The 15,122-nt window shown below is 44.7% G+C and overlaps 1 protein-coding gene across 4 annotated transcripts in view; it reads right to left on the bottom strand.

Moving 5' to 3' along the window:
- The window catches only part of LOC122552167 (GEM-interacting protein-like), a 104,215-nt gene that overhangs the window by 64,658 nt on the left and 24,435 nt on the right, over positions 1-15,122 (bottom strand). For 3 of the 4 annotated variants that reach the window (XM_043694699.1, XM_043694700.1, XM_043694703.1), the window contains 2 exons: positions 1,958-2,051; positions 618-693 (listed from right to left, as the gene is read on the bottom strand). In XM_043694699.1, the coding sequence (XP_043550634.1) occupies positions 618-693; positions 1,958-2,051 (170 nt within the window). Of the gene's footprint in view, positions 1-617; positions 694-1,957; positions 2,052-7,780; positions 8,008-15,122 lie in introns of those variants that run through there. The other variant, XM_043694702.1, reaches the window with a different exon arrangement.

Genomic DNA, 15,122 nt, shown 5'->3' with positions numbered 1-15,122 from the left:
GGGGGATGTCAGGGGTAGGTTCTTTACCCAGAGAGTGGTGGTGGGAGTGGCAGAGTCAGAATCATTGGTGACCTTTTAAGCGGCAATTGGACAGGTACATGGATAGGTGCTTAAGCTAGGACAAATGTTCGGCACAACATCGTGGGCCGAAGGGCCTGTACTGTGTTGTATTGTTCTATGTTCTAGGGTGCTGACAGGCAGTGGGCACTACAGGCCACTAATACTGCTCTGAGCTTTCTTGCTCTAGTTTTGTGGTTAAACCCCCCAATTGTTCCAAGTCTCCATCTCTCTTGGGAGAGGAAAACTATCTCCTTAGCCTGCCAAAGACCCGACCAATTTCTCTCATTTCCTTAAATGTCTCAAGAATTCAATTTGAATCCTCACAATGTAATTCTTTTAGCCTCAATGTCACTGAGGAATTTGCACTGTACCTGAGACGTGGGTGCACTCCCAATCCCCTCACCTCTGCCTACCACTAACCACTCCCCACCAACGCTTCCCTCCTCAGCCCACATAACTCCTACCTACCTCCTCCTGCTCCAATTCCAAGTACATTTACCTCCTTCCTCAACACAAACCCTCACCCCTCACCTTTTTGCCAAGCACTCAGCACTCACCGTAATCTCTTCATCGGGAGATGGGTCAGAGGAAATGAAGCTGTCCTCCGCTTCCATCATGAAGAAGTCGACTGTGCTATAGGGAGAAGAGAGAATGACAGCACTTCAGTACGAATCAATGGGTCTGGGTGGGTTACTCTTCGGAGGGTCGGTGTGGACTTATTGGGCTGAATGGCCTGTTTCCACACTGTAGGGATTCCAGGACGATTCGATTGGTTAGGCCTCCTCAAATTTACAATTCCCAATAAGCTGGGATTTTGGGTTCACAAACTCAGAAGCAGAATGGCTGCCATGGAGCTCAGACTGATTTCTGACAGCTGCAAGGCCCTTTGAAGTGTTTGTTTTAAATGTTGTGGACATGACCAAATGGAGTGCACTCCAAGACTCAATTGCTGCTGCTGCAAAAAGCCCATGAACAGGGAGATGTTCAATTTTGTTGCATCAACACTGCCATTTCATCAACTGCTGAATTAAAGACTACTCCATTACTCAATAACCTTCATACATTTCAAACTTGCACAATAAGTCTGAGGCATTAAAACAGCGGAAACACTGTTTTGGAGGCACTTCTACAGGAGATTAAGAACTTTTTCACAATTACGTAGGATGCAGTCTGATTTAGGGGAAGTTGGTGGTGAAGAGGAATTAACAACTCACAACTTTAACAATTGGAGCCACAGCTCCACTCTGTAACTGTTGACATTTAAAGGGATTTGGTTACAGTTTGAGAAAAACTTTGATACTGAGTTGAATGCACTCCAACACAGGCTGACCCTCATTTTACAGGCTCATGACGATGAAGATTGTCGCCAAATTCTAGACAGCAGCTACCAAAACTAGGAAAGCAAGTAAAAGAAATGTTGCTACAAATCTCTGGGGCTTTAGTGAGACCAAATGTAGAGTACTAGGTGCAGTTTTGATCTCCACATTTCAGGAAGAAATCTAACCGTAGCCTTATGAGATTGGAGGCAGTCCAGCGAAGATCACTACATTGGTACCTGCAATGGGACCTATGATGAGAGGCTAAGTCAATTGGGTACATATTCTCTGGAGTGTAGAAGAATGAGGCAACCCCGTTGAGAATTTCAAGGAGGGCTGGCAGAGTGGAGTAGTAGGTGTTTCAGATTGGGATAGACAGGTTCTTGGGTGTTTCAGGGAATTGAGTGATATGGGGAAAGGGTGAGAAAGTAGCAATGAAGCCCAAGATCAGCCAAGGTGTCACTGAATGGCAGAGCAGGCTTGATGGGCTGAATGGTCTACTCCAGCTCCTTTTCTTGTGCCTTTGTGCAGTTTTCTTGTGCAGTTGTCAAATGGCGGGCATGCGATGGGCCGGTACTCACGAGTTTCCGAAAGAAATTTCTAGCGCATCCAGCTCCCGGAATATGTCACTGTAATGTCTTGGCTTTTCATTACCCTCGGCTTGATCACTCAGACCTGTGCAGAGAACAAAGCTTGTTATAGATAGCGCTGAGGACTTTTCTTTCCTTCTCTTGCTGTTTACCTCTCTCTCTCTCTCTCTCCCTGATGCTCTCATATTCTGAAGCTTGTAGAGATGTTGGTCAAACTGCCTGAATTCCTGATCATTCCCACCAAATCCAACTGTCTCGAGAAAACTAACAAGGTGGAGTTATCTTCGGTCTCCAGGTGCCTGGGATTAGGGGGCTGGTCTACAATGAACTGGGCCTACTCTCTGGATTTTAAAAGGAATGATTGATGATCTCATTGAAACATACAAGGGCTCCGATGGGGCCTGACAGGGTAGATGCAGAGAGATTGATCCCCTTCTGGCTAACCCAGAACACGGGGGCACACAGTCTCAGAGGCAATCATTTAGGACTGCGGGGAGAAGAAATTTCTTCAAGCAGAAGGTTGTGAACCTTTGAAATTTTCTACCCCAGAAGGCTGTGGATGAATCATTGAACATATTCAAGACTGACATTGACACATATTTGGCTTCTCAGGGTTTCAAGGCATACAGGAAGCAAACGTACAAGTGAAGTTGAGGCAGAGGATCAGCCACAGTCTAATGAAATGATGAAGCAGGCTAGAGGAGCTGAGTACTCTAGTCCTTCTCGTATCAGGTATGTTTTTAAATGCAGCTCAGGTTATGGTTTTTCTGGTGTTATGCTGACCATGCACTGATTGTAAACTTGAGTCCTGCCACAGTGAGCTGGATTCAAGAGATGTGATTATTTGCGAATCCCAACATTATTGCTGAAACCAATTTCAGCAGCATCTTTCAGTCAAAGGAATTACTCAGCAGACCTGCCCTGGCCTGTCCATTCCAGGCAGTTGCCACAATACTGTTTGCAAGGCTCGAGCATGGCCAGCAGTTGTCATTATTCCGAAGGAGTCCTAGCTTCTCATGAATGAAAGCTTTGGCCATTTCAGCATTGTCCACACCCCCACAACAAATTGTTAAAAGTACCAACTCAGAGTTGATGCACTTTTGTCTGATACCAGCCCAGCCCAGCTGGTTGCACGGAGGAAGCCTGGTCACATGGGTAGAGCCCCAAATTCAATTTGGTTCTGAAGAAGTCAAACAAGGCTCAAAACTCTGTTTCTTTCCTCACAGGTCCTGCTCAGTTTCTCCAACGGTCTCAGTGCTTGTTCCAAATTTCACTCTTCTCATCCTTTAGGCCAGGCCAACCAATATTCTACCCCTTTTATTTAAGGCCAGTTGATCACACTAGTCCCCAAGACACAAGTTCAAGCCTCATTTGAAAAAACAATTTTTCATGCAATTGCCAGATTCTAAGACCCACGCTTCACAACTGGGGAGGTGTGAGGTGGAGGAGACTCAGGAGCTGCAAGGAGGTCGAGCAGTAGGGGAGTGATTTTGATTGGGAGTTGGGGAGAAGAGCACTTGGGAGGGAGTGGGTGCAACAGAGTATACCGAATTGGAAAAGGGGCCCTTGAGGGAAGACTGAGCCCTGTCCCCAGTGACCTGAACATTTCCTCCCAGCCTCACAGTTGAGGATGGGTAGGAAGTAGCCTTTGGTTGGTCAAATACTTGGGTGAGGATGGGCAATAAAACCGTGGACAGATAAAGGATGGACCTTTAGGAGGGTGGCCAACCCTCCTGGGTCATCTTTCAGACATTCCATAAAATTCTGCCTGTGATGTGAGGAAGTACAGTGGATTTAGAAGAGGCTTACTTTCAGGACCCTTGACTTTCCACCAGTGAGATTTTCCTTGTCTCAGATTTGAATCTGTTGTTGACTAATTCAAGGAGATCAATCACTATGATGAATCAAGATCTTCATGATTGTTGTATCAAGTGACCACCAGATGGACCTTGACATTACCTCATCAAAATATTCTCCTATTAGATGAGTCATTTGGTGCAAATCTCTGCTGTGCCTCCTACTCCAGTGATCTCCGAACCTGCCTCCTTGCTATGCTGTTCTGGTTTATATTCCAATCCTTACAATGACTCCACATTGAATGCTCCACATTCTTAAGAACAAGGCTTTCAACTACAGGAAGTCCAACAATCTGTACTTTTCTCAGGCTCTCAAGCCCAGAATTGTCTTCCTCCATATCTCAGTCCCACCATTTCTCAATTGCCATCTCAAAACCATCATCAGCCCAATAACCTTCTTCACCTTTATTCTTTCATGGGGTGTCAGCATCTCTGCGAGGGCCAGCATTTACTGCCCATCCCTAATTGTCCATGTGATGGTGGTGATGTGCTGCCTTCTTGAAATGCTATAGTCCATTTGTTGTTGGTGGAAACACAATACCATTGCAGGGGGGGTTCCAGGATTTTTACCCAATGACACTGGACAGTGACATATTTCCAAGTCAGGAAAGTGAGTTACTCGGAGAGAGCTTGCAGGTAGTGCTCATGTATCTGTTGCTCTTCTCCTCCAAAATGGTAATGGGTTTGGAAGGTACTGTCTGGGGATCTTTGGTGAATCTCTTCAATGCGCATTGTCGACTGTACGCACTGCTGCTTTTGTCATTGGTAGAGGGAGTGGATGCTTGTGGATGTGGTGACAACCAAGTGGGCTGTTTTGTCTAGGATGGTGTCAAGCTTCTTGGATGTTGTTGGAGCTGCACCCATCCAAGCAAATGGGGAGTATTCCATCACACCCCTGACTTGTGCCTTGTAGATGGTGGACTGACTTTGGGGAGTCAAGAGGTGCGTTAGTCACTTCAGAACCCCCCAGTTGCTGACCTGTTCTTGTTGCCACAGTATTTACATGACTCGTCAGTTCAGTTTCTGGTCAATGGTAACCTTGATATTTGTGCCACATCAGCCCAAGCCTGAACATTGTCTGTGTTTGGCTGCATGTGAACATGGATTTCTTCAGTATGTGAGGAGTTGTGAATGGTGTTGAACATGGTGCAGTCATCAGAGAATGTCTCCACTTCTGATGGAGAGAAAGTCATTGGTGAAACAGCTGAAGATGGTTGGACCTGGGACACTACCCTGAGCAATTCCTTTAGAGACATCCTGATACTGAAGTAATTGATATCCAATAAAACAACAGAACCGCGTTCCTGTGTGCCAAATATGGCTCCATCCAGTGGAAAGTTTTCCCTCATTTCTATTGATTCTAGTTTTGCTCAAGCTCCTTAATGCCACACTCAGTCAAATATGGTCTTGATGTCAAAGGCAGTCACTCTCACCTCATGTCGAGTTCAACTTTTTCTTCTATTTTTAGGCCAATGTTATAATGAGGTCTGGAGTAGAGTGGCCCTCATGTAGATATTTTCTGATCAACCCATTCAGAAATGGTCTTACACACCTCTGAAGCAGGTGGAACTCGAATCCAGGCCTCCCTGTCCAAAGCAGAACCCTGTTGTATTACCCAAACAACATCATGTCATCATGTCATACAAAGCCATTCACTAATTCTATTTGCCCATTAATATGACAAGAGAATTTTATTGGTTCAAAATAAACAAATGGACTCCTCTTAAAAACAGTCAAGAAGCTTGTATATATTAATTCTTTCCTTTCTGATGTTTACATCACCAACTTAAAACTTTCTTGTTTAAAAATACCCTATCTCACACCTATTATTTGAGGGAGATCAAAGATCTGATCAAGCCAACTGTGGTAACTCTGTTGTTTATAAGTATAAGGGAGATTTTGGTCATTCTCAAATCTCCCCTTTTACAAAGATTCCAAGGCCAACCCTCCTTGAATTTCCCAAATGAGTTAAATTAGTGATACTTGTCTCGGTCTTGCTTACTCACCTTCTGTCAAATATACTGAAATAAATCACTAAGGAATGTTTGGGATAATGGCACACGTGCACACACATTCACATTAGAATACACACACATGCACACACACTGACACACATACACACACAAGACCACACTCACACAGCAGGAAGCATTGATGAATGTAATATTTTGACTACTAACGCTCTGACTCAACAGTAAAATGATACTCATTACAGTAAAATAATACCTGCATTCCGGATGTGTCAGTACATTCTTACAAATATTAAGCAATCAAAATGTACACAGACTTGGTGAATAGGTATGTACTCAACTACTTGAAGAATTTGTTACATGTAATGCTAGGCTTGGCTCAGTGAAACCAATCACTGTGCATGTGTATTTGAGTGGGTCACTTTGGTACAGTACTGGAGAAGTGCTGCACTGCTGGAGGTGGTAACATTTGGATGAGATATGGAATTGAGGGTCCACTTGCCTTTTCAGGAGGATGGAAAAGAAATCCCATTGTCAATTGTTGGAAAAAAGGACAAGGACCTCCTTTTTTCTTGGACAACACTTTTTCCTCCACTACCACCATTTAACAATGATTCTCTCAGCAGTTACGTCATTATTGTTTGTGGGAATCTTGATATGCATGAGCTGGCTGTTGGCGTTTGCTAGATTACAACAGCAACTACATTGCAAAGACTCCTCATTGGCTGTGAAGAGTTCTGTAATGCCCCGAGGACATGAAAAACACCGGATAACAGTATCTCTTTCCTCACTCCCTTGTTGTATGCACCACCATCAGCAAAGTGTTGGCTGAGGCTTTGTGATAGCCAGCCCAGGGACGCTGCTTGGAGAGGGACACAGACACAGGTATTTACCCCAATACTCTGAACTCACCACACAGAGAGTTTGTGTCTAAGTGTGGGTTCAAACCTATGGTCCCTTTGTGTTATGACCCTGCCACAGACAGAATGTATCAAAGCAACAGGAATTCCCACAGTCACCCACGCAAAGCCCTGTAAACTATCAACACAAAGCATTGTAGTGACTCAAGACAGTAATTCGGAGCAGGAATAGGAGCTATGCCCTTCAAGCCTGCTCCACCATAGCATAAGATCACAACTCATCTGATTTTATTCTGAACTATCACCTTCCTGTCTGCCATCCCATAGTCAGCTCAGCACAAAGGAATTTGGGAGTCCTCATCCATGAATCACAAAAAGCTAGCATTCAGATTCAGTGGTGTTACAGAAGGCAAACGGTATGTTGGCCATTGTTTCAAAGGGAATGGAGTACAAAAATATAGTCTATACAAGGCACTAATCAGACTATACCTGGAATATTGGGAACTATTTTGGTCGCCTTATTGAGGGAAAGATGTACTGGCATTGGTGACAGTCCAGAGAAGGCTCACTAGACTGCTCCTAGAGAAATTATGTTATGAGAAGAAGCTGAGTAGGTTGGACCTGTGGCATTTAGGAGAACGAAACATGACCTCACTGAACCATTCAAAATTCTTAGGGGACTTGACAGGGTAGATGCAGAAACGTTCTTTCCCCGTGTGGGTCAGTCTAGGACAGAGGGCATAATCTCAGAATAAGGGGCTGTTCATTTAAGACAGCGATGAGGAGGAATTTCTTCTCTCAAAGGGTAATCAATCTGTGTGATTCTTTACCATAGAGAGAGAGGTAGAGGCTGACCAATAAGTATATTAAGGCTGAGGTAGACAGATTTTGAATCAGGAAGGGAATCAAGAGTTATGGGTAAAAGGGAGGAAAGTGGAGATGATCAGCCGTGATCTTATTGAATGGCGAGCAGAACCTGATGGGTGGAATGGTCTATTCTGTTCCTGCATCTTACAATCATTTGGTCTTAAAGTCTTACATCTTCAGTAGAAAATTATTGCTGTGTTCTAGGATGGAGGTTAGGCCTACAGTTCGACTGTTTCCTGCAAAGCACAGACAGACTCTCACCACAAACGGATGCAACATTTGAGCAGAGAGGAAGGAGAGCAGAAAACTCGGGCTGTAGAAAATCTCTTGCTTCTTGCTGCTTCCCCTTTCCAGCCCGGTGAAGAAGAGGCTCCAGGGTGGCTGTTCCATCAGCACAGTTGTTGTGGCGGTTCGATCACTCTCAGATGCTTGTGACTAAGATAGGAGAGGGACTCTTTACCTCCTCACCCTGTCCCCCACTTCAAAACCACACCCTCGAACGAAGAGTGCCAGCTGTGAATAAACCCAGTCTCATCACCAATGACCTAAATAAAACTTCCGCTTCCATCAGACCTCAGACACACACAGACGGTCATAAACATACAGAGACACACTCAGGGACACAAATACACACAGACACATACACACACACACAGTTAGACATAAAGACACACATATTCAGTCAGAGACACTTAAACATACACACACACGAAAAGGACTTGTATTTATAGAGCACTTTTCATGACCAGCAGGAGTCTTCAAGGGCTTTAAAGCCCAATGAAGTCACAGAATTGTTCCAATGCAGAGGAGGCCATTCAGCCCATCATCCCTACACCAATTCATCGCCTTGTGCCAATCTCCTGCTTTGTTCCCATATTCCTACACATTATATACTCATTAAATACTCTCCTGAATGTTTCAATTGATCCTGTGTCCACCAGATTTCCAGGCAGTGCATTCTAGATCCTAACTACTCACTGTGTAAATAAGATTTTCCTCACATCATGCTTGCTTCTTTTGCACATCACTTTTAATCTGCCATATTGTTCCATATTTGTTCCTTTTACAAGGTTGGAACATTTTCTCTATGTCTACTCTGTCCAGTTTGCTTATAGTTTCAAATCTTGTCTCAGCCTTTCTCTGCCCAAGCAGAATAGTCCCAATTTCTTCAATCTATCCTCATCCCTGACGTTTCTCATTCTTGTTAGTCACTGCTGTAAAGTAAGAAACACAGTCACCAATTTGCGCACAGCAAGTTCTATCATACACGAATGGAACGATGACTAGCTGATCTATTCTTAGTAGCACAAAAGCAAAACACTGAACACATTGGTAATCAGAGATAAGTCAGAAATTGCAGCCAAAATTCAGGAACATCTGTGGAAGAGAAACAGAGTTAACATTTGAGGTCATTGACCTTTCATCAGAAAGTGATGATCGACCCGAAAAATGTTTTCTGCAAATCTGTATGTTATTATTTTATTTCCCCAGTATGCATGATGTTAACTGAGATGCAAATAATGGCCAGGGCTCTCTCTTTCAAATGAGATCTTTGCAATCTGTGTGACCTGGGAGCCGGGGTCTCTCTGTTTAACATCCATTGGGAAGCCAGCAGCATTGGAGCATCAGCCTGGAGTATTGTGCTCAAGGCTCAGAGTGGAACCTGAACTCCAAATCTTGTGATTGAGAGGCAAGAGCGCTATCTGCTGAGTCACAAAGGATGACTTATGTGCCAAAGCTGGCATCTGTGCTCTTAGAAAGAGAAAAATGAAACTAAATGTCACATGAGAACACAAAGATTCAATGGTGATTAGATACACACAATGGATAAGAAATTCTTGAAAGGTTTATCTTCCTCCGTGAGCGCTGGAGGTGGGGATTGGGGTTATTCAGGTTGTTCAAACATTCCCATTAAGAAATCACTGAACACTCCTTCTCTCGAAAAGTTCTGCCCGAGATCATTTGATAAAACTGTGAAACAAGGATTAAGTTGGAAACTTCCACAATGCGACTGATTAAAAGCCCATTTGTTTGGGTATGCATTTATAAAATGATCACTCAGGGTATTGCAGTGAATCACATCAAGGATTCTGCAGACTTTGTACGTTCTCCCTGTGTCTGTGTGGGTCTCCTCTGGGTGCGCTCCAGTTTTCTCCCACAGTCTAAAGATGTGCAGGTTACATGGAGTGGCCATGCTAAATCACCCATATAGTGTCCACGATTGTCCAGGCTGGATGGGTTAGGAGGGTTGATGTGGACTAGATGGGCCAAATGGCCGACTTCTACACTTTCGTTTGCTAGACTGCATGTACTCAGACAAAGTCCTTTGGAATTCCTGTCTGAAAAGACTTCTGAACATTTTCTTCTGCTTCATTGGAGTTAGATTAGATTAGATTAGATTACTTACAGTGTGGAAACAGGCCCTTCGGCCCAACAAGTCCACACCGCCCCGCCGAAGCGCAACCCACCCATACCCTTACATTTACCCCTTACCTAACACTACGGGCAATTTAGCATGGCCAATTCACCTGACCTGCACATCTTTGGACTGTGGGAGGAAACCGGAGCACCCGGAGGAAACCCACGCAGACACGGGGAGAACGTGCAAACTCCACACAGTTAGTCGCCGGAGGCGGGAATTGAACCCGGGTCTCTGGCGCTGTGAGGCAGCAGTGCTAACCACTGTGCCACCGTGCCGCCCACGAGTTGCTGGATTAATGGAAGTAACACATTGTTCAACTTTGAAATGGACCCCTATTTAAACTTTAGACCTCCTGAAATAGTTTTGTTTGTCTGGGGATCTCTTGTTCAAAAGCCTGCTCCCCCAACCAAAGCAAAATCCTGCCATCACCACAGCCCCCTCAATAACTAAGGTAAATCACTTTTTATATTTGTTCCTGGGAAGGTGCTCACAACATTAAGGGGGTTACTTGATCCAAGTTTTCAAGACATTAAGGAAACAGAGAGGTTAGACAGAAAAAGTATTCCCTCTAGTTTGTGGATCTAATACTTAAAGAGCAGTAACATTAGAATCAGACCTTCCCCACTGAAAATACGGAATCCTTAAACGTGCAAAGGCAGATGTTTGAAACTATCTTCCTGACACAGTAATTGTTGTGAGATCAATTATGACAATAAGTCTGAAATGGGTAAATATTTGTTGAGAAGCTGTTTTGATTCTTTCAGTGGGTATGGGTATCACTGGCTGGACCACCATTATTGCCCATCCCTTAATTCTCTTGAAAGCTGGTGTTGAGCTGCTTCTTGAGCTACTGCAGTCCTGTTCTGTTGGGTCACCCAGAGGGAGGGGGTTCCAGGATTTTAACTCAGACCATGTCAAAGGGTGGCATGGTGGCTCAGTGGTTAGCACTGCTGCCTCACAGAACAAGGAACCTGGGTTCGATTACACATTCTCCCCGTGTCTGTATGGATTTCCTCCCATACCCCAAAGAGTGGTGGTAGTAGATGAGATACATTAGGGACATTTAAGCGACTCTTGGATAGGCAGATGGAAGATAGTACTATGAAAGTTAGTCTGATCCTAGTGTAGGATAAAAGGCCGGCACATTCTCAAGGGCCGAAGGGTCTGTACTGTGCTGTACTGTTCTATTTTCTATATGCAGGTGAGGTGGATTGTCCATGCTAAATTGCCCACACTCTACAGGGATGTGCAGGCTAAGTGCTTTAGCCATGGGAAAGGCAGGGAGGAGACCTGGATGCTCTTCAGAGGGTCAATATAGATTTGATGAGTCGAATGGCCTGCTCCCACATAGTAGCGATTCTATGACTCTATGACCAAGACAGTGTGTAGCCTGTAGGAGAACCTAATCCCATTGAACACGCTGCCTTTTAGATGGTAGAGGTTGTGGTCTGGATTTGAACTGCTAATGTGCTCCAGGATCCAGCGCCAATGGGCTAAACCTTCTCTGATTGACTGATGATCCAGTGAGGTGCTGTTGAGGGGATGTGATTGGCCGTGAAGTAAAATCAATCTCATCAGCAGGGATGTCTCCCCAGAAAATGCTTGCTGCCTCCTAACGCTGGCCTGGTTTTACCCGGTGTGGCATTGTTCATGTTATTTCTTAAACAGAAGAAACTGGGTCTGGATATCATGGAATTGAAGAATCAAACATGACATTTATTCCAACTAATATTACATTCCTCAGGCACTGAAATGTCTGAGAGAGAATCAGAGCTAATCTTTCACATCCAATATGACTCTCCTTCTGAGCTGTAATGGTTTCCAAAGAAGAGTCATTGGATGTGAAATGTTAAACCTGTTTATCTCTCTCAAGTGTGGTGCTGGAAAAGAACAGCAGGTCAGGCAGCCTCCATGGTGCAGGAGAATCGATGTTTTGAATATAAACACTTCATCAGGAATGGAGGGCTTATGCCTGAAACGTCGATTCTCCTGCTCCTCGGATGCTGCTTGACCAGCTGTGCTTTTCCAGCACCACACTCTCGACTCTGTTCTCCAGCATCTGCAGTCCTCACTTTTTCCTCTGTTTCTCTCTCCACAGGGGCCTGACCCACTAAGTTTCTCCAGCACTTGCTGTTTTTATTCTTAGTTTGTAGTTGGTTTGTGAAGGCAGTCTAAATACCTTCCCGAGTTGAGTGACTTGTCAACATGAGGAATGACCACTTGGATGGCAGTCTACCTCTCTGAAAAGTCACCATGTACAAGTTAGGGAGATCACTAATGTTCGAGGACAGTGGTTCAAATCCTGCTCATAAACGCTGCTGGAATTAAAATTCAATACAAATAAGAATTAAGTTGCTGGCATGATTAATAATTATCATTGGATTATCTGGTGCTCACCTTGTCTGGTCTATAGGTTACTGTAAACCTACAGCAATGTAGTTGCTTCTCAAACTCCTTTCAAATGGGTCCACACTGGACAGCTCTTTCCACACAGACTATTAACTCTCCACCCATCAAACAGCCAAAACTTGCTAATCCGATCTATAAACCTGACATTGCCAAACAGCCTATGACCACAACTGACAGACTCTGTGGACCTGTTGTCATTGGTATCTGGGTGTAGTGAAAGGAGAGAGGATCCACCTTAGACACTTGATCAAAAGACAGCACCCAAAATACAGACCATAAGACAGGAAAGGGCTAAGCCATCTGCTCAGTTTGGAGTCACCTGGCTGGAATTTCAAGTATGAAAGATTGAATTGTTAGGCGATGAAACTCTCTTTCTCCCCTACAGGGACAGCAGCTCCCTCCAGCACAAGTCTATACAGCAGTTTGATCTCAGTGCTCCAGGCACTTTGGAAAAATACTTTTGTTAGTGATTAACTAATTTAAATGCAAGCTCTGCCAAAGGCTTCCAAACCCTGGTATTTAACACCTAGCTCAGTCAGCCAGAGCGCTAGCATACCTGCCCAGAGTCCAGCCATTCCTGCTTCTTGTCGATTGCAAACACCATTTCAATTCAGTTGCCTTTCTCCCTTACAATACCCTCCACTCCAAATTCCTCCTGAAGATACCAATTTTAGTTGGGGGAGGGGGAGGTGGGAGAGAAGGAGGCAAAGAAGCTGGGAGTGCTTTTCCAGCACATGTCTTTCAAAGACAATTGGTCATGAACAGAATGGATTTTGCTCAGGGTTTATGATGAATATTACAGTTGTATTTTGACATTTGATGTCTGGAGAATTCTTGTGGTCTAGTGTTTAGGTCAGAATGTCCTGGATTTCAGGTGGACAGGAGTGTTTATTATATGCAACCTAGCAGGTTGGTAATCGCTGTCTGGATACATTCACTGGTTCATATCATTCTCAAAGGGGAGATAAGAATGTGAAAATACAACAGGGTGAGCAGCGTGGTTTTCCAAAGTGGGGGTCACCAGCTGAGGGTCTGGGTTTGTGACCTCTGAGGCAGTAATGGTCGCTGTGGAGCTCCAACTGCTCTAACAGGCCCCTACCTGACCCCACTGTTCTCGCTGAACATAGAACATAGAAAAGTACAGCACAGAACAGGCCCTGAGGCCCACGATGTTGTGCCGAGACTTAATCCTAATGTAAAATATAGTAACTTAACCTATGCACCCCTCAACTCACTGCATGTCCAGCAGTTGTTTAAATGTCCCTAATGACTCTGCTTCTACCACCTCAACTAGCAATGCATTCCATGCATTCACAACTCTCTGCGTAAAGAACCTACCTCTGATGTCTCCTTTATACCTTCCTCCTCATATCTTCAAACTATGACTTCTCATACCAGTCAATCCTGCCCTGGGGAAGACTCTCTGGCTATTGACTCTATCCATTCCTCTCATTATCTTGTACACCTCGATCAGGTCTCCTCTCTTCCTCCTTCTCTCCAAAGAGAAAAGTACGAGCTTATTTAGTCCAGGCAGCATCCTGGTAAACCTTCTTTGTACCCTCTCCAAAGCCTCTGTATCTTTCCTATAGTAGGGCGACCAGAACTGGACACAATATTCCAAGTGTGGTCTCAACAGGGACTTGTAGAGCTGCAGCAAAACCTCGCAGCTCTTAAACTCAATACCACTGTTAATGAAAGCCATACACCATATGCTTTCTTAACAACCCTATCCACTCGTGTGGCAACTTTGAGGGATCTATGTACTTGCACACCGAGATCCCTCTGTTCCTCCACACTGCCAAGAATCCTGTCTTTAATCCTATATTCAACGTTAGAGTTCGACCTTCCAAAATGCATCACTTCACATTTATCCAGGTTGAACTCCATCTGCCATTTCTCAGCCCAGCTCTGCATCCCGTCTATGTTGCGCTGCAGCCTGCAGTAGTCCTCTGTCCTCTATGCTATCGACAACACCTCCAACCTTTGTGTCATCTGCAAACTTACTAACCCACCCCTCAACCTCCTCATCCAAGTCATTTATAAAAACTACAAAGAACAGAGGCTCAAGAACAGAACCCTGCGGTACCCCACTCAACACTGTCCTCCAGGCAGAATATTTTCCATCTACAACCACTCTCTGTCTTCTGTCAGCCAGCCAATTCTGAATCCAGATAGCCAAATCTCCCTGTATCCCATACTTCCTGACTTTATGAATGAATGCCATGGGAAACCCTATCAAATGTCTTGCTGAAATCCATAAACACCACATCTACTGCTCTACCGTCATCGACCTGTCTTGACACCTCCTCAAAGAACTCAATAAGATTTGTGAGGCATGACCCGTCCCTACAAAGCCATGCTGACTGCCTTTAATCACACTATGCTTTGCCAAATAATCATAAATCCTATCCCTCAGAATTCTTTCCACAACTTTGCTGACCACAGACGTAAGACTGACTGGTCTGTAATTGCCAGGAATTTCCCTATTACCATTATTGAAAAGTGGAACAACATTCGTCTCCTTCCAATGCTCCGGTACGACTCCCGTGGAGAGTGAGGAGGCAAATATCCTCACCAGCGGCTTAGCAACCTCCTTTCTCGCTTCCCGGAGCAGCTTAGGGTAAATCTGGTCCGACCCTGGGGACTTATCAAGCTGGGGCGGCATGGTGGCACAGTGGTTAGCACTGCTGCCTCACAGCGCCAGAGACCCGAGTTCAATTCTTGCTTCAGGCAGCTGTCTGTGTGGAGTTTGCACGTTCTCCCCGTGTCTGC

The sequence above is a fragment of the Chiloscyllium plagiosum genome, chromosome 8 (genome assembly GCF_004010195.1).
Source record: "Chiloscyllium plagiosum isolate BGI_BamShark_2017 chromosome 8, ASM401019v2, whole genome shotgun sequence".
NCBI classification, from domain to species: domain Eukaryota; kingdom Metazoa; phylum Chordata; class Chondrichthyes; order Orectolobiformes; family Hemiscylliidae; genus Chiloscyllium; species Chiloscyllium plagiosum.
This window is presented reverse-complemented; position numbering and strand designations above follow the sequence as displayed.